General features: G+C 34.2%; 1 protein-coding gene across 1 annotated transcript in view; it reads left to right on the top strand.

Moving 5' to 3' along the window:
- The first annotated feature begins 283 nt into the window (after positions 1–283).
- HDX (highly divergent homeobox) overlaps positions 284–24962 on the top strand; it is a 92884-nt gene continuing 68205 nt past the window's right edge. Inside the window, exons 1-2 of the mRNA XM_010989685.3 lie at positions 284–430; positions 5442–6560. Of these exons, the coding sequence (XP_010987987.1) occupies positions 284–430; positions 5442–6560 (1266 nt within the window). The remainder of the gene's footprint in view (positions 431–5441; positions 6561–24962) is intronic.

Genomic DNA, 24962 nt, shown 5'->3' on the forward strand with positions numbered 1-24962 from the left:
ACTGACACTAGCCAGATAAGGGCTTTTGTCTTTATCTTTTTTAACTTCAAAGTTGGTGCTTTTTCTGAACAAATTCAATAAGTGTTGTTCACATTATGCATTATTTTCAGTAAGAACCTGTCTCCCTTTAGCACACAAACTATTGCCCATTACTGGGATTATTTCACTTAAAGAAATCTTGCAGCTTGGAAGCATTGAAATTGTATCAAAAAACAAAAACATGCAAATTCTACACATACCCAATTTTTATTCCAATTTTCAGAGTATCTTCTTTTATTTTTAGATGAATCTACGTTCTGTATTTACTGTAGAACAACAAAGGATTTTACAGCGTTATTATGAAAATGGAATGACAAATCAAAGTAAAAATTGCTTTCAGCTCATATTACAGTGTGCACAGGAGACTAAGCTGGACTTCAGTGTAGTCAGGGTAAGTATTGAGGTCTTAAACTTTTGAATTTATAGCTTTTTATTACAAGTGATAATTGCTTAATATGAGAAAAACTATCAGGGTATGAAGTCAGTAACTTTATAAATAGCTTCATTTACTTGGTATAAAAATACTGTTTTTTAATAAAGAGCTAATCATTTAGTCTGTATTTATTTCTATAAAAACCTTGAAAGCACTAAAACTTTTGCATTTTAAATATATCTTTAAAAAAATTCTCAGTCCTTTAAACTAATGAGTACCTTTAGGATTAGTTGTAGATTTTGTGCTTTATTTAAATCTAGAATTAATCTAGATATAATCTTCCAAATTGATATCAGTAAAACAGGCATTTACCAAGGGACTTAGCATATTTTCTTACTGTGTTTGAATTTTTTTCATCAGACATTTATGACTTTAGTATTTTTGTCTTTTTAGGAAAACCTAGTCTTTTTGTGAATACTTCTTCCTCCTTCTAAGTAAAATGTATCCACTTTAATGGGTCAGCAAGTAAGGGAGAAGAAATCCTGAGAGAGAGGAAAATTTCCTTTATCACAGCCATAGTTATTCAGCTGAAAAATCAGAGCTGCTACACATTTGGGAAAGGCAATGAGAAGGTGATAGAGAGGAGGCAAGAAAGAAATCTAAAAGAACTAGTCACAGATTTTATTGAGTGCATTAAGTCCTTCCATGTTTGTCTAAACATGCTACAAATCTTCCTGGCATGAAACCTTAGAGATTCAAAGATTAGCAGCTTTCTCAGTCTTGTCATTCATTAGGCTAATTTGGTAAGAGAGAGGATTTCTGTTTATTTTTCTCTTGGAGGAACTTTCAAAGACCCTAAATATAAAAATCTCTTGACCAAAATAATGTTGGGGGAAATCTATTTCTTAAAGACTGAAGGATATATTCACCTTCAAGTAGGAAATTATGCCACCAGTTCTATGGGGGAAATAGCCAGGATATCTGTTTCTTGTTTGCCGAGATCAACCATCATACTCAGATTTGTGTAAGAACTAGAAGTATCTCTTATTGATAGCGCTAAATTCCCTACTTGAGATACCTTTAGAAAATCTCAGAGAAAAAAAAATTAATTGCCTTAGAAAAAGTACTTTTAAATGTGTAATATTTCAAGTTGATGATAGTTCCATTTTATAAGTACAAACTCGTTTTTATTTTCTGCAGCAACTTCTTTATTTTTTTCTTTTATTTTTACCATTACTTTAAAATGAAACATCTTCTTAGGCAGCTGCTTTGTGGACTGTGACCTTCCATATTTCGAATTTGCTATTGGAATTTTCCTCTTAATAACTTACTTGATTGTACTTGAATATTGAGAGCGTTGAAATATAAATGTCTATATTTATGCTCCAAATGGTGTGAAATCTGTAACAAATAATGGAAAGGAAAAAAATAAACTCATGGACTGTAAGCTTACAAGTAAAATGTTTCCTAAGTTATAAAGAATTGTGTAAAACATATTCATTCTCTCTGTTCTAGGAGAGTGTAAATTCTAGAGAAGTTCAATCTTCCTCATCTAAATTTCAGGACAGATTTGGTAGCTTTTCCAGCCAGAGGAGAAGGGAGTTGTTTATAGACTCATTACTCCACAACCTCCCCTGCTGGATATTTTGCTAGGTCTATATGTTCTACTTGAAAGATATCTTCCTTTAATATTTTAATATACTACTTGTTGTGTTTTTTTTTATCAAAAGAACTTAAATTCCACTGTACAAGAACTTGATCCTAATGTAGAAAGAACTTAAAAGCTTAAAACATCCATGCAAAAAAATATAGTGGGGTAGAGGAACAGGAAAGCAAAGAAGGAGGTATAGAAAAAGGAAAAGAAGTTTGGATACTTTAAATTTCTAAGAAAGAACTGAAAAATAATTTTATGGACACCAAGGACTGGTGACTCAAATTTATTTTCTTTCTTTTTCTATGTAGTATCGTTTTATTAAATTCTCATCATATCAATTTTGTTTGATCCATTTTTTTTCTCTCACACCAATGAAACATCTGGAATGAGAACTATTTATATCCTATAAGCATTGGTAAATTCTGGATTGTGTAACTAAATGACTTAGTAAAATTTAATTCAGTTATTGGGAACCTTCAGGTAATGAATTTTCATTTTCAACATTTTAATGTAAAATATTTCTTAAGTATATAATTTCCTACTTTACTTCAATAGAGATTATTGAAAATAATTGAACCTTTCCTTTAGACTCAGAATTTTACTATGCAAATCAATTATTGTACTTGCTATAAAATAATAATACTCACAACATGGTAAAGTAAATGGGGTGATTTTCTCCTTTACTAAATAACCCCAGACTATTTAATGATTTCTTACATTGATTATCACACTTTTCCTTTCTTCTCCTTTTTAGTGAGCAATATTTAATGGACATTCTTAGTTTTGGTGCTATCAAGGTGCCTCCAACAACAGTCTCTATTACCAATACCTCTCCTATTTTTTTTATTTCTAGTTTATTATATTTTAGGAAACCAGATTTGGTTAAATTGTGTGTAAAATAAGAGAAAGTGAGCTTTAAGGTCAAAGATAGTTCTTTCAATAAAGTACATGGATTTAATGACATCTACAATGGCTACATTCTCAACAAGTGAGGTTGTTAGATCGCTGAGTTTCATATGCATGTGATATTCTGTATTTTACTTTTTAATGGGCACATGATACAAATATCTGGTAAACTATATAAGTAACTATATATATGTATATATATGACCTATGAAACTATATAAGTCGTAAATTTGCAATGCACTAAGATCACTCTTAAAATTAAGGAAGGTATTGTAATGAGAACTTGGTAGATTGTTTTCTTAGAAATCTTGCCCAGAACTGCCCTCCAGATGTAATAGTTCTTGAGTTCAAATTTTACCAATTCACTGCTTTCCCATTGAAAGTTTTAAAATATAATGCTTATATGTTTTTGTAAAAATTATGAACAAATGCATCATGCTTCCCACATATATTTTTCATATTTGAAAAGCTATAACATAGTAACTTATTTTGAATATTTATAATATTCACCTTTTCAAACCATACACTGAAATTATATTTATCCCCAAACATTTCTTTTAAAATATTTCTCTTGTGTGTATACTTTAAAGCCTTTTAGTTTTTCTCTCCTGTCTTCTTCTCTTGTCCCTCTGCTTGAAATTCTCACCTCTGATGTTTAGTAAAACTAAATCAGAGGGAGTTTTAAATTCCCACAGCCTCATGTGAAGCAAAATGGGACATTTCAGTTTCTGGAACATTTTCTTCATTACAGAAGTACTAATTACAAGAGTAAAATGACCAACAGAGATGGCCAACTCCATTTCAGGAGTTTCTCATCATAGTGGAAGGAGAATGTGCTCTGAGGTCAAGTAAAATTGGTTTTGATTCCTCGCTCTGCCACTAGCTGGCAGGATATCCTTCCACAAGCTACTTAATATTTCTGCACCTCAGTTTCTTCATTTATACAATTAGAAAAATAATATCTAGCAAAAGAGCTAATATATATATATAAGAACACACAATGGAGATTCAATACATGTTGGCTTTTATTTATAGCACTACAATAACATTAATGTTGTATAGAATGTAAATATACGTTGAAAATTGGATAATTTATTTGGTCTTCAAAAACACATCACACAAAAGGTGACCAGATACACTCTGCACCATGTTTATGCAAGGCTAGTTCATTTAATGTTTCACTTATTTATTTTTTAAAATTCTTAATAGATTAATGTGTTTTGGTAGTTTAAAATATGGTAGGCCTTTTGAAATAACTGTAAAGTTTACTAATCATTTTATGGAACATAATGTTTCTTATTGTGTATTTTAAGAAGAATCATGATTCAGTGTAATACTGCTAAGATTATTAAAATAAATTACTTATATAAAAGTGCATATTTTATAATCAAGTCTTAAATGCCAAGCACTGGTATTATTTTTATTAATTTTTTGTTTATAAAAGTAATACATATTCACTGCATAAAATTTGGTAAGTAGAGAAAAGCATAAAGAAGAAAATAACTACCATAAATTAATGACAAACAGGGAAAAATATTTTCAACTTGTGACAAAGTGTTGCAATCTCTAGTAGAAAATTGCTCTTATAAATCAGTTTAAAAAGACAAATACTCCAATATAAAAATTCATTTTGGGTAAGCAACTCTATCAAAGTAATATAGTAACCATAGAAATTCAAATCAGAACAGCAATTATATACCTTTTCTTAACTCCTGGGCTATTAGAGACAACTAAAAGATAATGCAAAGTGTTGGTGAGGGTGTGGGGAAACCAGACCTCTTGTACATTGGGGGATACTTTAAAAATATCAAAAAGCCCAGCAGTTTTCTTTCTAATGTGGCATTCTAATGGACCAGTAGAACAAAGATGGCATGCACATCCCTGATGTGTATTGAAGTATGATTTATAATAGTGAATGTTTCTAAAAGTAATCTAAATATATAGCAGTATTAAATTAACCAAATTATGTTCATAGAACAGAAGTTGTTAAACTTGAAGATTTCTAGTGTGTATTTGTTTCATAATACTATGAGCATTTCCAATGTCATTAAATATCCTACCTCTAGTATGCTTCCAATTTTTCACTATTATACATAAATATATGTTGAACGTCTTTGCATATGAACTTTGTATACATCTAGGATTGCTTTTAAGATAAATTCCCAGAAGTGAATTTACTAGGCCAAGGAATATAAACATTTTAGGGTTCTTGCTACAGATTAATTAGATGGGTTTTGAGGAGGAGAGGAATAATAATACAATTCTTTTATCAGAGACCCTAGATACTTATTAAGTGTCAGTCCCTGATCATATCTGACCTTATACTTTAGTTATTTTTCTTTTGTTTTATTTTAAATTTGTGTAGATCTTGATTCTATGACTAATGGGAATGCAGTTTATCACATAGAAATTTATTTTTCTTGTTTTTTTGTTAAAAACTTTTCTATAATGTCATTTTTATCCTTCCAGACGTGGGTTGGCAATAAGAGAAGAAAAATGAGTAGTAAGAATTCTGAATCCGGAGCAGCAACAACAGGAACTGTTTCTGGTACTTCTTTGGCAGCTCCAGACACTGCAGTCAGAAATGTGGTTAATATTGCTCCACCCTCAGGTCAACAGTCTTCTTGGACATCTCCCAATAATGATGTCATTGTAACTGGTATATACAGTCCAGCCAGTTCATCAAGTAGGCAAGGGACAACCAAACATATAAATACACAAATTACAGAAGCACATAAAATCCCTATTCAGAAAACAGCCAGTAAGAATGATACTGAGTTTCAGTTGCACATTCCTGTTCAAAGACAAGTAGCACACTGTAAAAATGCCTCTCTGCTTTTAGGTGAAAAAACAATTATTTTGTCAAGACAGACAAGTGTGCTAAATGCTGGAAGCTCGGTATACAATCACACAAAGAAAAACTATGGAAGCTCTTCAATACAAGCCTCTGAGATGACGGTACCTCAAAAGCCATCTGTGTGCCACCGACCTTGCAAAATTGAACCAGTCGGAATTCAAAGATCATATAAACCTGAGCACACAGGTCTAGCATCACATAACTTATGTGGACAAAAGCCATCTATTAGAGACCCTTACTGCAGAACACAAAACTTGGAAATCCATGAAGTATTTTCATTGGCAGTTAGTGATTACCCCCAGAGAATTCTGGGAGGAAATGCCCCACAGAAGCCCCCTAGTTCAACAGAAGGAACTTGTTTGTCCATTGCTATGGAGACTGGAGATGCTGATGATGAGTATGCCAGAGAGGAAGAGTTGGCATTGATGGGAGCACAGATTCCAAGCTACTCAAGATTTTATGAAAGTGGCACTTCCCTTCGAGCTGAGAACCAAAGTACAGCTTTGCCCAGACCAGGAAGAAGTATGCCAAATTCACAAATGGTGAATATTAGAGACTTGTCAGACAATGTACTGTATCAAAACAGAGAATACCATTTGACACCACGGACCTCACTACACACAGCATCTACTACAATGTACAGTAATACAAATCCATCACGAAGTAATTTTTCTTCACACTTTGCATCATCAAACCAATTGAGGTTATCACAAAACCAAAACAATTACCAGGTAATATGTAAGTTTATTTTATAAAGATTTTTTAAAGTTTATTTTGTGTCAAAAACTGTGTTGGTATCCAATTAGACATGAGACCTAGATCATTTCACTCATATATTGAAGTAATTTGATATTTGTTTGCTTCAAAGTGATGGTTTGGAGTCAACTCTTTAAAGAATCTTGTGCTTTCTTTGTCACATTTAAAAATGGTGAGTTTTTTTCCATGGAATATAATCATTTTTATAACGTGGCAGTTTTCTCCTGACATTTAAAATGATTTTGTTCAGGAAATAATAGCCTTGTGAGAAGCATGTCATTTCCCATCACTAAAATAGGACTAAATTGGCTAGACTCATCTTATTGAACATGGATTATTCCTGTGATGATTTTTACTTGCAGTTTGGGGATATGTCACTAGATGACTGGTACTTTCCTTGGGTACATAGGTAGGCAGGTCAATCAATTCTCTAGGTGACAGTGGTTGAGAAGTCAGAGCCTACAATGACTCAGCCAACTGCTTTTTCTAAAGGTAAATGCTTTATTAAAACGTTAAGTGCAACAGTAATCAAATTGTCTTTAAAAATGTTTATAGGAAAGAGATGTATTCAAAGTAAGAAAACAGTTTTAGACCTATGCAAAAAATTGGCATAGTTTCTTTATTGTTTCACATATTCAGTTGTTTAGATATGCTTCAAATAATTTCAGCAGTGAGGTATAAACCTAACTCAGAACATCTCTTAAGACCATAGAGCTTCTCTTTGAAAAATCTGCTTCAGCGAATTAGAATAGCAGGGCATCAATGTTTGCCATTTTTCCATGCTACTGGCTAGACCCTTTAATTTGTTCAACTGCAGCATTTGAATTTTATCTGGATTTAAGATGCTTCCAGGCTGCTCTCAACCAATATAAGAAAACAACTTTTCTTAACTCCCTTTATCTTATAGCTCCCTGCTTCAAAATGAAAAGCAATAGAAGAATATAGGAAGTATCCTTCTGGTACCTACCTCTAATAGAAGAGTATGCCATCATCATCATTAGTAGTCATTCTTATTGAGAATCTTCTCATTTTTCTGTGTTTGCTCTTTCCTACAGCATGCTTAAAGTAATATTGAATCATACCCTTAAGATTCTCCATGATGCTCCCTTTCATTCACCAACTCTTCTGTATCTCTTTATGCCTTCAGTATTGTTCCTAAAGGTAGTAATAACAATAACGTTTACCGTTTGTTAAGGGCCTTGCATATACTAGGCACCATAAGTAAATGTATATACCTGCTCTCATTTAATCTTCATGGCAATCTGGACATACAGGCATTTTATCCATATTTTAAAAATCTTGTCTAGAATCACACAGCCAATACATGAAAGAACCAGGATTCCAACTCATTTTTTCTGCTTTACCATACAGCCTAATGATTTCAACTTTATTAGAATATTTGGAGGCCTGATAGTGGCAGATTTTAATTTTTAATTTTTCATAAACTGACTGCTCCCTAAAGGATAATTTAACCTATGATTTTACCTTTTTATAGTCTCTATCTTTTTCCCTAACAGAACTTTTAGAGGAATTAAATTTGTTTTATGTAGAAGAACTTTTTAAATGGAATGAAACTTAGTAACATCTTTTTGAATAGCAATCTCTTTAAAGAAAGGCAATCTGACATAACAATTTTGAGCACGGGCTTAGAGCCTGACAGAGCTGGATTCAAATCTAGGCTCTGCCACTTTCTACTTGTGTGATCTCAGGCAAGTGTCATAACCTTTCTGTGTAACAGTTTCCACATTTGTATAATGAGCTTAATAACATCTATTTCATAGAAATGCTGTACATGAAATGACACGATCTGTGCAAGGCTCCTTGTACAGGCACATAAACTTTCTTGTACTTATGACATCATAGTTGGAAAGTTATTGAAACTCTGCTAGCCCAGGTCTCCTTTACATTCTATTTCAAGTAGATATTCTTTGGCCCACAATTATCACAAGGCAGTTGTGAAAGAAATACCTGCAGTGCTGGCTGAAAGAAGACTGGAGATCAGCTCTCAATATCACAATCTATGTATTAAAAGCCCATCTATTTCTTTTTTTAATTTTTTAAAAATTTTATTGAAATATAGTCGGTTACAATGTGTCTATTTCTGGTATACAGCATAATGTCCCAGTCATGCATATACATGCATATATTCGTTTTCATATTCTTCTGTTTGTATTATACCAGCTCTCCTTCAACTTGACCTGAAACAGTATGGTAGAGCATTTGCATAGAACCCTTGGGATATCACTTTGCCCCATCTTCCTTTTAATTAGTAGATACTTGAGGAAACCAAGGCAGCCTGGGTAAGTGTAGTTCAGAAAGATTAATGTCAGTCCATTGGAGCTTCTATCGCAAAAATGTCATAGACTGGGTGACTTAAAACCCAACAAACATTTATTTCTCACAGTTCTGGAGTCTGGGAAACCCAAGATCCAGGTGCTGGCAAATTTGGTATCTGGTGAGTGCCTGCTTCCTAATTCATAGATGACTATCTTCTCACTGAGTCTTCATGTGGCAGAAGCAGCAAGGGAGCTCTCTGGGGTCTCTTTTGTAAGGACACTTATCACATTCATAAGGGCTCCATCCACATGACCTAATCACCTCCCAAAAGTTCCACCTTCAAATGCCATCATATTGAGGTTTAGGTTTCAACATACAAATTCATCTAGGACACATTCAGCCCATGGTAGTTATCCTCTCAGATTTTGATGAAGCTCAATTACCAAGCTGTATTACTATTAAATCAGGACTTAGAAAGATAAAACCTATGACCAACTTGGCAATTTTATAGCTTTGAAACTATAAGCAAGCAAGTGATTCTCTTTAGTTTCTGACCCTGGACTATATAACAGATATTTGCCTCTTCTCTCTGTTATACCAGGTATCTTTGAACTGAGGTCCTATTTCTGGAAGATAGTCTAGCTCCAAGCTATATAGGTTACTGAATACAAATTGAAGAAATCTGTAAGGATGCTAAGAAGTTACAGTCAGCTCTGTTTTTGGAGCCACTTTGAAATACCACATTAAGGGCTGAAGTTCGGTAGCTATACCAAAGTACAATAGCCCATTTGTATTTCAAAATCTCCACAGGTTGGCCTCACTGCTTTGGGGCCAGATTGCAAACGTATTGGTCTCCAAAGTGCCTTTCACTTTTCATATTATCTCTATGTCAGTCGACCTATTTATGTTGAGTGCTGTGATGATTAAAGATTAATAGTTCTTATCATTTATGTGAAGGTATTGGAGCATTTTGGAAGACAAAAATTCAGGATTCTTTGTTGCTGCTATTATTGTTGCTTATAATTAAGTGCATTCCTCACTCTCATGGACTTCATAAGAACTTAGAAGTTAATAGAACACTTTGAGCTTCCTTTACAATGCACTAAATAAGTACAATGTATCCCCACCAGTGAAAGTGCTTTGGTAGTGTCCTCCAAATTTATTCAATATTTGAAAGCTTCAATGCATTTTCTCAAGTAAACATGGAAATTTAATAGCTGTGAAAGCTACACATTATGACATCTAAACCAATGCAAATGTTATTTTGACCTGAGGAGAGTGAGGGCCAGTAAGACTGAATGACTTTGCTAGGATAACTCTCAGGCAATATTCAACTTAAAAAAAGTAATAGTAATCTGTGTTGAATGTATAGTTAGCATGGATCACTTTTAAATGACTTTATTAAGATATAATTCACATAGTATAGAGTTTATACATTAAAAGTGTGCAATTAAGTAGTTTTTAATATATTCATAGAGCTGTTCAGGCAGCACCACAATCTAATTTTAGAACATTTCTTTACATCAAAAATGAATTACATACTCACTGGCACACCAAATCCCCCATCTCAGCACTAGACAACAGCTAAACTTCTTTCTCTCTATAAATTTACCTATTCTGAATATTATTATAAATGGAATAATACAATATGATGGCTTTTTGTGACTGGCTTCTTTCAGTTAGCATAATGTTTTCAAGGTCCATGTAGTATTGTGTATCACCACTTCATTCTTTTATGTTGCTCTGTGATATTCCATTGTGTATATATAGCATAAATTGTCCATTCATTAGTTGATGGTTATTTGGGCTGTATATGCATAGTCTATTATGAATAATGCTGCTATGAATATTTATATATAAATTGCTATGTGGAAATATGTCTTCAGATCTCTTGGGTATGTATCTAGGTGTGCATTTCTATATCATTTTGTAAGTCTATGCTTAAAGTTTTGAAGAAATGACAAAATTTTTTCCAAAGTGGTTGTTTCACATTACAGTCCTACCATCAGTGTAAAGGGGTCCAGTTTCTCCACATATTGACCAACATTTGCCATGTCAGTCATTTTGATTATAGCCACTATCATGGGTGTGAAATAGCTCATGGAGGTCTTGATTTGCATTTCCCTAATAGCTAATGATAGTAACTCCCTTTTCATGTGCTTATTGGCCATTCAGGTATCTTATTTGGAGAATGTCTATTTAGAGAATTTGGCCATTTTTTAAATTGTTTGTTTTTTGAATTGTAATTATTCAGTTCTTCATATATTCTCTAAACTAGTCCTTATCAGGTATATGAATTGCAAATATTTTCTCCCACTCCATATGCTTTCTTTTCAGTCTCTTGAAGGTACTATTTATGCAGAAACACTTAAATTTTGATTAAGTACAATTTACCTATTTTTCTGTTGTTACTAGCACTTTTGGTATTTAATAAGTTATTACCTAAGCCGAAGTAACAAAATCTGACTCCTGTGTTTTTTTCTAAGAATTTTATAATTGTATCTCTTACATATAGGCATTTCATCTGTTTGGAGGTGGTTTTTGTGTATGATGTGAGGTAGGAATTCACCTTGATTATTTTGCATGTGAATATCTAGCTGTCCCAGCACCACTTATTGAAAAATTATACTTTCTCCGTTGAATGATCTTGTCATCCTTCTTAAAATCAGTTGATCATATGGAAGAGTTTATTTCTGGACTATCAGTTCCACTGTATTGATGTATCTGTCTCTTCTTATGCTAATACAACACTGTATTAGATTACTATAATTGGATTTGGATTACTGTACCTTTGTAGTAAGTTTTGATATTGGGAAGCGAGAGTCCTCCTAATTTATTCAACTTTATCTAAATTATTTTGGTTATTTGAGGTCCCTTGAATTTGCATATGAATTTTAAGATCAGCTTATCAGTTTCTGCAAAAACGACAGCTGGAATTTTGATATTGATCATGTTCAATTTGTAGGTTGATTTGGGGAGTATTGTCATATTACTAATACTGTGTTTTCTGATCCATGAACATGGTATACCTTTCTACTTATTAGATCTTCTCTAATTTCTTTTAACAGTATGTTGTACTTTTTAGTAAATAAGTCTTGCACTTATTTTGTTAAATTTACTTATAAGTATATAGCTCTTTTTAGTGTGATTTTAAATGGAATTTCTTTCTTAATTTAATTATTGGATTGTTCATTTATTTTTGTACATTGGTCTTGTATCTTAAAAACATACTGAACTAATCTACTAGTTATATAAGATGCAAGTGGATTTCTTAGGGTTTTCTTTATATAAAGTCATGCTATCTACAAGCTTAGGTAGTTTTACTTGTGTAAAACCTTACTACATTTTATTTTTCTCAACTAACTGTTAGTACCTCCAGTGCAATGTTAAGTAGAAGTGGTAAGACATCTTTCTCTTCTTCTTTATCTTAAATGGAAAACATTCAGTCTCTCACAATTAAATATGGTGTTACCTGTGGTTTTTTTTTGTAGATGGTCTTTATCAGGATGATAAAAAATAAAAATTCCCTTTTATTCCTGGTTTGTTGAAGCTTTTATCATGAAAAGGTATTAAATTTTTGTCAAATGCTATTTCTGCATCTAATAAGATATATTCATGTGCATTTTTTCTTTATTCTATTAATTTGGAGTATTATACTGTTTTTTTCTTTTTCTTTTTTGGTATTTATTTATTTTGCATATCTTTTTTTCAGTTTTACTAAGATATAATTGACATGCCACACTATGTAAGTTTAAGGTGTTCATCATAATGATTTCACTTACATATTTTGTGAAATTATTATCACAATAGGTTTAGTTAACATCCATTATCTCATATATACTGAAGAAAAAGAAAAAGAAAAAATCTTTCCTAGTGATAAGAACTTTTGGGGACTACTCTCTTAACAACTTTCAAATATGTAGTAGCAGTGTTAACTATAGTCATGGTGTTGTACGTTACATTCCCAGTACTTATCTTATAAATGGATCTTTGTATCTTTTGACTATCTTCATCCAATTCCCACTCCCTCTACCTGCTGCTTCTGGTAACCGCAAATCAGATCTCCTTTTCTATGAGGTGTTTGTTTGTTTGTTTGTTTGTTTTGTTTTGTCTGTTTATTTGTTTTAGATCCTATATATAAGTCATACCATACAACAATTGTTTTTCTCTGTCTGAATTATTTCATGTAGCATAATGCCCTTGAGGTCCATCCATGTTGTTGCCAATGGCAAGACTTCATTTTTTATGTTTGAATAATATTCCACTCTCTACATATTTCACAACCTCTTAATCCATTAATCTGTTGCTCGAAACCTAGGTGCTTCCATGTCTTGGCTATTGTAACTAATGCTGCTATGAACATGGGAGTGCAGATAGATGTCTTTTCAAGTTCGAGTTTTCATTTCCATTGGATATATTTCCAGAAGTTAAATTGCTTGATCATATGGTAGTTCTATTTTCAAAATTTTGAGGATACATACTGTCTTACGTAGTGCCAGTACCAATTTACAATTCTACCAAGAGTGCACAAGTTTACCCTTTTATCCACACCCTTGACAACATTTATTATGTATTGTCTTTTTGGTGATAGGTATTATAACAAGCATAAGGAAAAATCTCATTGTGATATTAAAAATGCATTTATCTTATGATTAGTGATATTGAGCACCTTTCATATACCTTTTGGCTATTCATATATCTTCTTTGCAAAACATCTATTGAGGTCCTTTGCCTTTTTAATTGGATTATTGGTTTTTTGCTATTGAATTGTATGACTTTTTAATATATTTTAAATATTAACCCCTAACCAGATGCATGGTTTGTAAATGTTTTATTCTCATTCTGTAAGTTGTTCATACATTTTGTTGATCATTTCTTTTGCTATGTAGAAGCTTTTTTAGTTTGATGTAGTCTCCTTTGTTTATGTTTGATTTTGTTTCTTGTGCTTTAGGTATCATATACAAAGAAATCATTGCCAAGATCCCTGTCAAGGAGATTTTTTTCTGTTATCTTCAAGAGTTCTTATGGTTTCTAGCCTTACATTCAAGTCTTTAATCCAGTCAGATTTAATTTTTGTAAATAATATAAGATAGGGGTCTAGTTTCATTCTTTTGCATGTGAATATACAGCTTTCCCTGCCCTAATTATTGAAGAGATTGTCTTCTCTCTATCGAGTCATCTTGTCCTCATAGTTAAATATTAATTGAACATATATGCATTGGTTTATTCCTGAGCTCTTGATTCTGCTCCATTGGTCTGTGTCTCTTTTTATGCCAGTACTATACTAATTTTTTGTGTGTGAAAACTTTTTTTTAATTTAATTTTTATATTTTTAACATTTTTATTGATTTATAATCATTTTAAAATGTTGTGTCAAATTCCAGTGTAGAGCACAATTTTCCAGTTATACATGAACATATATATATTCATTGTCACATTTTATTCTCTGTGAGCTACCATAAGATCTTGTGTATATTTCCTTGTGCTATTCAATATAATCTTGTTTATCTATTCTACAATTTTTAAATCCCACTATCCCTTCCCAAACTCCACCCCCTTGGCAACCACAAGTTTGTATTCTATGTCTATGAGTCTATTTCTGTTTTATATTTACACTTTGTTTTATTGTTTTTTGTTTTTTGTTTTTTCTTTTTTTTTTAGATTCCACATATGAGTGATCTCATATGGTATTTTTCTTTCTCTTTCTGGCTTACTTCACTTAGAATAACATTCTCCAGGAGCATCCATGTTGCTGCAAATGGCGTTATGTTGTTGGTTTTTATGGCTGAGTAGTATTCCATTGTATAAATATATGACCACTTCTTTATCCAGTCACCTGTTGATGGACATTTAGGCTGTTTCCATGTCTTGGCTATTGTAAATACTGCTGCTGTGAACATTGAGGTGCAGGTGTCATTTTGAAGTAGGGTTCCTTCTGGATATATGCCCAGGAGCAGGATTCCTGGGTCATATGGTAAGTCTCTTCCGAGTTTTTTGAGAAATCTCCATACTGTTTTCCACAGTGGCTGTACGAAACTGCATTCCCACTGGTAGTGAAGGAGGATTCCCTTTTCTCCACAGCCTCTCCAGCATTTGTCATTTGTGGATTTTTGAATGATGGCCATTCTGCCTGGTGTGAGGTGATACCTCATTGTAATTTTGATTTGCATTTCTCTGATAATTAGTGATAATGAGCATTTTTTCATGTGCCTATTGGTCATCTGTATTTCTTCCTTGGAGAATTGCTTGTTTAGGTCTTCTGCCCACTTTTGGATAGGGTTGTTTTTTTTCTTATTAAGTTATATGAGATACTTATATATTCTGGAGATCAAGCCTTTGTTGGTTTCATATGCAAAAATTTTCTCCCATTCCATAGGTTGTCTTTTTGTTTTACTTCTGGTTTCCTTTGCTGTGCAGAAGCTTGTAAGTTTCATTAGGTCCCATTTGTTTATTCTTGCTTTTATTTCTTCTAGGAGAAAATTTTTGAGATGTATGTCAGGTAATGTTTTGCCTATGTTTTCTTCCAGGAGGTTTATTGTATCTTGTCTTATGTTTAAGTCTTTGATCCATTTTGAGTTGATTTTTGTGTATAGTGTAAGGGAGTGTTCTAGCTTCATTGATTTACATGCTACTGTCCAGTTTTCCCAACACCATTTGCTGAAGAGACTGTCTTTATTCCATTGTATATTCTTGCCTCCTTTGTCGAAGATTAGTTGACCAAAAGTTTGCGGGTTCATTTCTGGGCTCTCTATTCTATTTCATTGGTCTATATGTCTGTTTTTGTACCAATACCATGCTGTCTTGCTGACTGTAGCTCTATAGTATTGTCTGAAGTCTGGGAGAGTTATTCCTCCAGCCTCTTTCTTTCCCTTCAGTAATGCTTTGACAATTCTAGGTCTTTGATGGTTCCATATAAATTTTATTATGATTTGTTCTAGTTCTGTGAAATATGTCCTGGGTCATTTGATAGGGACTGCATTAAATCTGTAGATTGCCTTGGGCAGTGTGACAATTTTAACAATATTGATTCTTCCAATCAAAGAGTGTGGGATATCTTTCCATTTTTTAAAGCCTTCTTTAATTTCCTTCATCAGTGGTTTATAATTTTCTGTGTATAATTCTTTCACCTCCTTGGTTTGATTTATTCCTGGGTATTTTATTCTGCTGAGTGCTATTTTAAAGAGGATTGTTTCTTTACTTTCCTTTCTGTTCATTCATCGTTAGTGTAAAGAAATGCAACTGATTTTTGAACAGTAATCTTGTAACCTGTTACCTTGCTGAATTATCCAATCAGCTCTAGTAGTTTTTGTGTGGACCTTTTAGGGTTTTCTATATATAGTAACATGTCATCAGCATATAGTGACACTTTTACCTCTTCTATTCCAGTTTCAATCCCTTTTATTTCTCTCTGTTGCCTGATTGCTGTGGCTAAGACTTCCAAGGCTATGTTGAATAGGAGTGGTGATAGTGGGCATCCGTGTCTTGTCCCAGATTTTAGTTGGAAGCTTTTGAGTTTTTCACCATTGAGTTCTATGCTGGCTGTAGGTTTGTCATATATAGCTTTTATTATGTTGAGATATGTTCCCTCTATACCCACTTTGGTGAGAGTTTTTATCATAAATGGGTGTTGAATTTTATCAAATGCTTTTTCTGCATCGATTGAGATGATCATGTGGGTTTTGTCCTTTCTCTTGTTGATGTGATGTATTACATTGATTGATTTGCATTTGTTGAACCAGCCTTGTGTCCCTGGGATGAACCCCACTTGGTCATGATGTATAATCTTTTTTATGTGTTGTTGGATTCTATTTGCTAAAATTTTGGTGAGGATTTTGGCGTCTACGTTCATCAGTGATATTGGCCTATAATTCTCTTTTTTTGTAGTGTCTTTGCCTGGTTTTGGTATCAGGGTGATGGTGGCTTCATAGAATGAGTTTGGGAGTATTCCCTCCTTTTCAATCTTCTGGAAGAGTTTGAGAAGGACTGGTATGAGTTCTTCTTTGTATGTTTTGTAGAATTCCCCGGTGAAGCCGTCCGGTCCTGGACTTTTATTTGTAGGGAGATTTTTTATTGCTATTTTGATTTCATTTCTAGTGATCAGTTTGTTCAAGTGGTCAGTTTCTTCTTGATTCAGTCTTGGTGGACAGTATGTTTTCAGAAACTTGTTCATCCCCTCTAGGTAATCCATTTTGGTTCCATATAGTTTTTCATAATATTCTTATATGATCTTCTGTATTTCTATGTTATTTGTTGTAATTTTTCCATTATCCTTTCTTATTTTGCTAATTTGTGCTGTGTCTTTTTTCTTCTTTGTGAGTTTGGCCAGAGGTTTGTCGATTTTATTTACTTTTTCAAAAAAAAAAAAAAAAACAAACAGCTTTTGTTTTGATTGATTTTTTCTATGTTTTTTTTAAAATCTCTATTTTATTTATTTCCTCCCTGGTCTTTATAATTTCCTTCCTTCTACTGCCTTTTTGGGTTTTTTGCTCTTCTTTTTCTAGTTCTTTCAGCTGGTGGGCTAAATTGTTTATTTGAGATTGTTCTTTTTTGAGGAAGGCCTGTATCACTATAAACTTCTCTACTAGCACTGCCTTTGCTGTGTCCCATAAATTTTGTGTGGTTGTGCTTTCATTTTCATTTCTCTCAAGGTATATTTTTAATTTCAGCTTTGATTTCCTGATTGACCCATTGGTTTTTTGATAGCATGTTGTTTAATCTCCATGCTTTCCTGTTTTCTCCTTTATTTCTCTGTAGTTGATTTCTAAATTCATGGCATTGTGGTCAGAAAAGATGCTGGAGATAATTTCTATCTTCTTAAAATTGTTGAGGATTCTTTTGTGCCCAAGTACATGGTCAATCCTAGAAAATGTTCCATGTGCACTTGAAAAGAATGTGTATCCTATTTTTTGGGGGTTAATGCTCTGAAAATATCCACCAAGTCTAATTTTTCTATTGTATTATTTAATTTCTCTGTTACCTTATTTATTTTCTGTCTGAAAGATCTGTCTAGTGATGTTAATGCAGTCTTAAAATCTCCAACTATTATTGTAATCCCATAAATATCCCCCTTTATCTCTGTTAGTAATTGTTTTATGTATTTACATGCTCGTATATTGGGTGCATATATATTAACGTGTGTAATATCCTCATCTTGTATCACTCCTTTAATCATTATAAAATGTCCTTCTTTATCTTTCTTTATGGCCTTTGTTTTAAAGTCTAATTTGTCTGAAATCAGTACTGCAACACCTGCTTTTTTGGCTTTTCCATTTGCATGGAATATCCTTTTCCATTCTTTCACTCTCAATCTATATGTGTCCTTCTCCCTAAAGTGGGTCTCTTGTATGCAGCACATTGAAGGTTCTTGCTTTATTATCCAGTCTGCCACTCTATGTCTTTTGAGTGTAGCATTTAGTCCATTAACATTTACAGTAATTAATGATAGATGTGTGTTTATTGCCATTTTGAACTTATCTTTGCAGCTTATTTGGTGTTTCCTCTTTGTTCTGTTCTTCCTCCTTTTGTGGTTTGATAATTTTCTTTTGTATTATCATGGATTTTATTTAGTTTTTGTGACTCCCTTGTAAGTTTTTGGCTTATGATTACCCTTTTTTGTAAGTCTATTAGCCCATTACTATAACTGTTTTTATTAAACTGATAGTGACATGATCTCAAACCCATCCTACTAAGAACAAAAAATTTTAAAAAGAAAGAAAAAATATTCTATATTTTCCTGCCTCCCTCTCCCACTCTCAATGATTTGTATGTCTTCTTTTATAATTTCATGTTTATTTTATTTGTAATTCATGAGTTATCACCTTTCCAGTTGTGAGCTTCTCATTTCTGTAGCACCCTGCTGCTTTTCTGTTTATAATAGACCTTTCAATATTTCTTTCAACATGGGTTTAGTGTTGCTAAACTCTTGTAGTTTTTTTCTTGTCTGTGAAATTCTTTATGTCTCCTTCTATCCTAAAAGATAGCCTTGCTGGATAAAGTATCCTAGGCTGCATCTTTTTTTTCATTCAGGACTTTGAGTATATCTTGCCACTCCCTTCTGGATTGTAGTGTTTATGTAGAGAAATCAGCTGAGGGCCTTACAGGGGTAACTCACTCTTTGCTTTTCTCTTGTTGTCTTTAGGATCATTTCTTTATCCTTGACTCTGGCCATCTTGATTATGATATCTCTTGGTGTGGGTCTATTTGGGTTCTTCCTGTTTGGGACCCTCTGAGCTTCCTGTACTTGGATATCTGATTCCTTCTTTAAGTTTGGGAAGTTTTCAGTCATGATTTCTTCCAATACCTTTTCAATCCCCTTTGATCTTTCTTCCCCTTCTGGGACCCCTATTTTGCAAAGATTGTCATGCTTTGTATCATCCCATAGGTCCCTTAGGCTATTTTCATTTGTTTTTATTTGTTTACCTTGTACCTGTTCTGATTGGTTGCTTTCTGTTGTCCTGTCTTCTGAGTCACTTATTCGTTCCTCTACATTATCTAGTCTGCTTTGCACAGCCTTTAGATCATTTCTCGTCTCAGCCAATGAGTTTACCATTTCTACTTGTCTCTTCTTTATAGCTTCCATTTCATCTTTGACATATTTTATATCTCTAAACACTATCTCTTTTAGTTCCTTCAGTACTTTGATCACTCTTTTTTTGAAATCTTGATCTAGTAGGCTATCAATATCTATTTCATTGATCGTTCTTTCAGGGGATTTCTCTTGTTCTTTTAATTGGGAATGATTTCTCTGCTTCATCTTGCTTATACCTCTCTGGCACTGTGGTTTATGGAGTATCAATTATCTACTGTGGTCCTTAAAGAGTTTATTTATTTATCTATCTAATGCCTATGTAGGAATAAAACTAAAAAAAAAAAAAAGAGAGACAGAGAGAAAGAGAATTTTAAAAGAAGGGAGAAAAAAAAGGTTTGAAAACAGTGTATAATGAGTAATAGAAGAGCAAGTTGAAGCAGAATAGTGATAGAGTTGAGACGTCTTTTAAAAACTTTTAAAAAAGGAGAAAAGAGGGAAAACATGTATTTGAAACCTGTGTATAATCAATAACAGGACATCAAAACCAAGAGAAATAAAAATGATTGACATGGATTTTTAAAAAATAATAATAAAAATATTTTTAAAAAATTTTAAAGGGATTAAAACTGGGAGTATATATATTTGTTTAAGAAGTAAAAATTTAAAGGGTAATAGAAAATAGAACAGGTAAAAGCAGGTTTAAACAAAAAAGGGACGGTGTTCTCCTGAAGACTGTATGCTCTTAATGGGAAGTCTTTCTGTCTTTGCCCTGTTTTGGAAGCTCAGCTTGCTGTTTCCAGAGGCCCTCCGTTGGTGCCCTCGTCTGTGCTGCTCCTAGTGTCTGTTGGCCACTAGATCGCACCCCCTCACAACACTGGGTCAGGTGCAGCTCTCCTTTGCTGTGGGTGTGCAGGTCACTGCCCCTCAGGATGCTGCAATCAGATGTTGCAGTCTGGTCAGGTAGGAGCGGGGGTCGCGCCCCCTCCCAGCACCAAGGTCAGGGGTTGCGTTCCTGCCCGAAAGGAGGGCAGCCGCCTGCCCTCTCCCGGCGCCAGTTACTCTGCTGCTCTGTGCCCTTGCGCGTTCCGCAGGCGGGCTCGGGGAAGACTGAGGAACAGCCCTGTCCCTGCTCCGGCCCAAAATCCAGCTCCTTGTTTGTCTTGGCGGAGCAAGTTCTCTGAGGACCCAGGATGGAAGGATCCTATCTGCCTCGGGCTGTAGACAAGTCTCCATCTGGCCTTGGAGGCTGCTGAGTAAGCCCTTCGGTGCGGATTCAGGTTTCACCCCTGCCCCCGCCTGGGTGCTAAGCGCCGGAGGATATGGCAGCTGTGCCTGAGCCTTGCCTCTCCTCACCCAAAAACTTTCCATGGGTTTTCAGAGATGGGTGTATGCACCCTTACCCCCAGGGCACATCAACCGTGTTGTTTTATGGAGGGCCCAGGTTGTTCTGCCCTGTGCACCCACAACCACAGTGCGCATCCCCCTGCCGTCCCCCGGGGCTGCCTCAATGCAGCCGCCCCCATCCTCCGCCCGGTTCAGCCAGCCTGTCCTGGCCCCCAGCTGCCAGCCCGTGTGTCATGCTGGTTGTCGTGGGGACTCTCTGTGCCCGTTTAACTTAGTTCTGTAGGTCAAGGGCTGCTCTGTACAGATCTGAGCCTCGGAGGCTCCGCCTCCATCCCGCTGGCCTCTAGGTTGGAGAGGGGATACCCAGTGAACGAGTGTTAGTCCTCCTTTGCCGCTCCGTCCCCGTGGGACCCATCCCACACTGTTTTGCCTTTTGTTCTTTCTTTTTTCCTCTTCTCCTACCAGATTTTTGGCGTCTCTATTTTTTGAAGAGGACGATGTTCTGTCTGAGTTCCGCAGGTGCTCTGGTTGGCTGAGTGGGTCTGTGGATGTGAGTCTTGGTGCATTTGTGGGAGAGGGTGAGCTACGAGCATCCTTCTACTATGCCATCTTGGCCTCCTCTCTCCAGTACTATACTATTTTGATTACTATAGCTTTTTTCTTCCAGTTTTATTGAGATACAATTGACATACAGCTCTATATAAGTTTTAAGATGTGCAGCGTAACATTTTGACTTATATACATCATGAAATGATTACTATAATAAATTTACTGAACACTCATCATCATATATAGATGCAAAATTTTTTAAAAAAGGAAAAATATTTTTCTTTGTGATAAGAACTCTTAGGATTTGATATATTCTTTTAACAATTTTCATACATAGCATACAGGTTGTTAATTATATTAATCATTTGTACATTATACCCCTAGTTCTTATTTATCTTATAATCAGAATTTTCTACCTTTTGACCACCTTCATCCAATTCTCCTCTCCCCCTGCCACTAGTAATCACAAATCTGATCTCTTTGTCTATGAGTTTGTTTGTTTGTTTCTTTGTTGAAGTATAATTGGCCTGCAACATTATGTTAGCTTCTAGTGCACAATAAAGTGATTTGATATCTCTACACATTACAAAATGATCATCATGGTAAGTCTAGCTACTGTATCACCATACAAAAATATTACACTATTATTGACGATATACCCCATGCTGAAAATTTCATCCCTATGGCTCATTTAGTTTGTAACTGGAAATTTGTACCTCTTAATTTCCCTCAACTTTTCAACTTATTCCTCCACTCTCCTCCATTCTGGCAACCACTTGTTTGTTCTCTGTCTCTCTGGATCTGTTTCTGTTATCTTTGTTTATTTATTTTATTTTCTACATTCCACATATGAATGAAAACATACGATATTTGTCTTTTTCTGTCTGACTTAGTTCACTTAGCATAATGCCCTCTAGGTCCATCCATGTCACAGATGGCAATTTTTCATTCATTTTATGGCTGAGTAATATTCCATGGTGTGTGTGTGTGTGTGTGTGTGTTTGTGTATATACATATACACACATATCAAATTTATATACGTATCAGATTTTCTTTACCCATTCACCTATTGATGGGCACGTAGGTGGTTTCCCTACCTTGCCTTAGTTATTGCAAATAATTCTACAATGAAGTGCATACATCTTCTTGAAATAGTGCTTTTGTTTTCTTCAGAAAAATATCCAGAAGTGGAATTACTGGATCACATGGTGGTTCTATATTTTATTTGTTTGAAGACCATCCATACTGTTTTCCACAGTGATTACTATAGCTTTTTAATATAGCTTGAAATCAGGGAGTATGATCGCAGCTGTCTTACTCCTCAGGATTGCTTTAGCTGCTTGGGGTCTTCTACAATGCCATATAAATTTTAGGATTATTTTCTACTTCTATAAAAATGCCATTGGAATCTTGATAGGGATGGCATTCAATATATAGATGTCTTTTGATAGTACTGATATTTTAACAATATTAATTTTTCCAATTTACAAACACTGGATATCATTTAACTTTTTTGTGTCTTTTGTTTCTTTCATTAAAGTCTTACAGTTTTCAGTGTAGAGATCTTTCACCTCCTTGGTTTAATTTTTTCCTAAGTATTTTATTGTTTTAATGCCATTGTAAATGGGATCATTTTCTTTATTTCTTTTTCAGGTAATTCAATTGTCAGTGTATAGATATGTTATTAATTTTTGTATGTTAATTTTGTATCATGCAACTTTATTGAATTCATGGATTAGCTCAAATGTTTTTTTGGTGAACTCTTTATTGTTTTCTATATGTAAAATTATGTCATCTGCAAATAGAGCCAATTTAATTTCTTCCTATCCAATTATGATGGCTTTTATTTCTTTTTCTTGTCTGATTGCTCTGGCTAGGACTTCCAGTACTAGATTGAATAGGAGTAATGAGAGTTGGCACGCTTGTCTTATTCCTGATCTTAAAAGTAAAGCTTTCAGACTTTTACCTTTGTGTGTAATGTTAGCTGTGGGCTTTTTATGTTGAGGCATGTTCCTAGTATATCTAATTTGTTGGGTTTTCATCATGGGGATTCTGATGTCACTCATATGGCAACATAGGTTGTTCCTGACTTCACTCTCCCTCACAAGAAAAACAACTGACAACTATTCAATAACAACACACTACTGAGAGAATCCTAGAACACAGGTGTGAGGCTGAAGCAGCCCCCTGCACCACAGAGACCAGGACAGATTGCATTAGAAGGGTAAGAGAAGTGGCTACCTATTGACTGCATTGCCTTTCACCCAGGCCAGCACAGAACACATGGACAAGTCTCCATTGAGCCTTTGGTTCTTCCAGTGGGAAAAGAGAAACCTCACATCCGTGTTCTAAGACATTGTCAGTAGTGCTTTGCCCAGTAATAATTGTTTTTCTTGTGGGGGGGAGCAAAGTCAGGAAAGACCTATGTCCCACCCTTAGTGACATCACTCCTGATTAGTTTTCATATGTTGAACCAACCATAAGCCCTCAGGATAAACTCCAGTGGGTCATTGTGAATAATCTTTTTAAAATGTTTTTTTCTATGTCCATTGAGATTATCATGTGATTTTTGTTCATTATTCTAGGAATATGATGTATTACAATAATTGATTTTTAGATGTTCAATCAACCTTGCATTCTTGTGGTAAATCTCACTTAAACATAGTGTAAACCCTTTTTACATGTTGCTGGATTTGGTTTGCTACTATCGTGTTGAAAATTCTGTGTATATTCACAAGATATTGGCTTATAGTTTTCTTTATTTTGATGCTTTGTCTGGTTTGATATCAGGATAATAAAATGAGTTGTGAAGTGTCCTCATCTACTTTTTGGAGTAGTCTGTAAAGAATTGTTATTAATTCTTTAAATGTTTTGTAGAATTCACCAGTGAAGACATCTTGACTTGGACTTTTTTGTTGGATATTTTGGTATTACTAATTTTTTACTTGTTTAAGCTCATTCAGATTTTCTGTTTCTTCTTGGATTACTTTAGGGATTTTAGCTCTTTCTGTATATCCATCTATTTTATTTAAGTTACCTAGTTTGTTGGCATAAGGTTTCTTTTTATAATATTCTCTTATCATGCTTTTAATGTCTGTAAGTTTTGTAGTGAGTGCCTTCTTTCATTTCTAATTTTAGTAATTTTTGTTTCTCATTCCTCTTTCCTTTTTCTTTGGCTAGTGTGTAAATTTTCTAGGGTTGCTGTAATGAATGACCACAAACTGGGTGGCTTACAACAGTCTAAATTTATTTCCTCACAGTTCTGGAGTCCAAAAGTCCATGATCAAGGTATCATCATAGTTAAACTCACTCTGATGTCTCTAGAGGCAGAATACTTCCTTGCCTCTTTCAATTTCTGTTGGAGCCAAGTACTCCTTGGCTTGTAGGTGCATAATTCCAGTCTATGCCTCCATCTTCCCATGACCTCCTCTCATTGATTCTCTTCTTCTTTCTCTTGTAAAGATACTGGTAGTTCGGTTTAGAGTCTACCTGAATAATATGGGATGATCACGTCTCAAGATCCTTAATTACATCTGCAAAGGCCCTTTTTCAAAAAATGTCACATTCACAAATTCCAGTGGTTAAGATATGAACATTGTTGCTTAGCTACTTTATATAAACATGTAATAACCTATAATGAAAAATAATATGAAAAGAAATATATATGTGTGTATATAAC

Source organism: Camelus dromedarius, chromosome X (genome assembly GCF_036321535.1).
Source record: "Camelus dromedarius isolate mCamDro1 chromosome X, mCamDro1.pat, whole genome shotgun sequence".
Taxonomy (NCBI): domain Eukaryota; kingdom Metazoa; phylum Chordata; class Mammalia; order Artiodactyla; family Camelidae; genus Camelus; species Camelus dromedarius.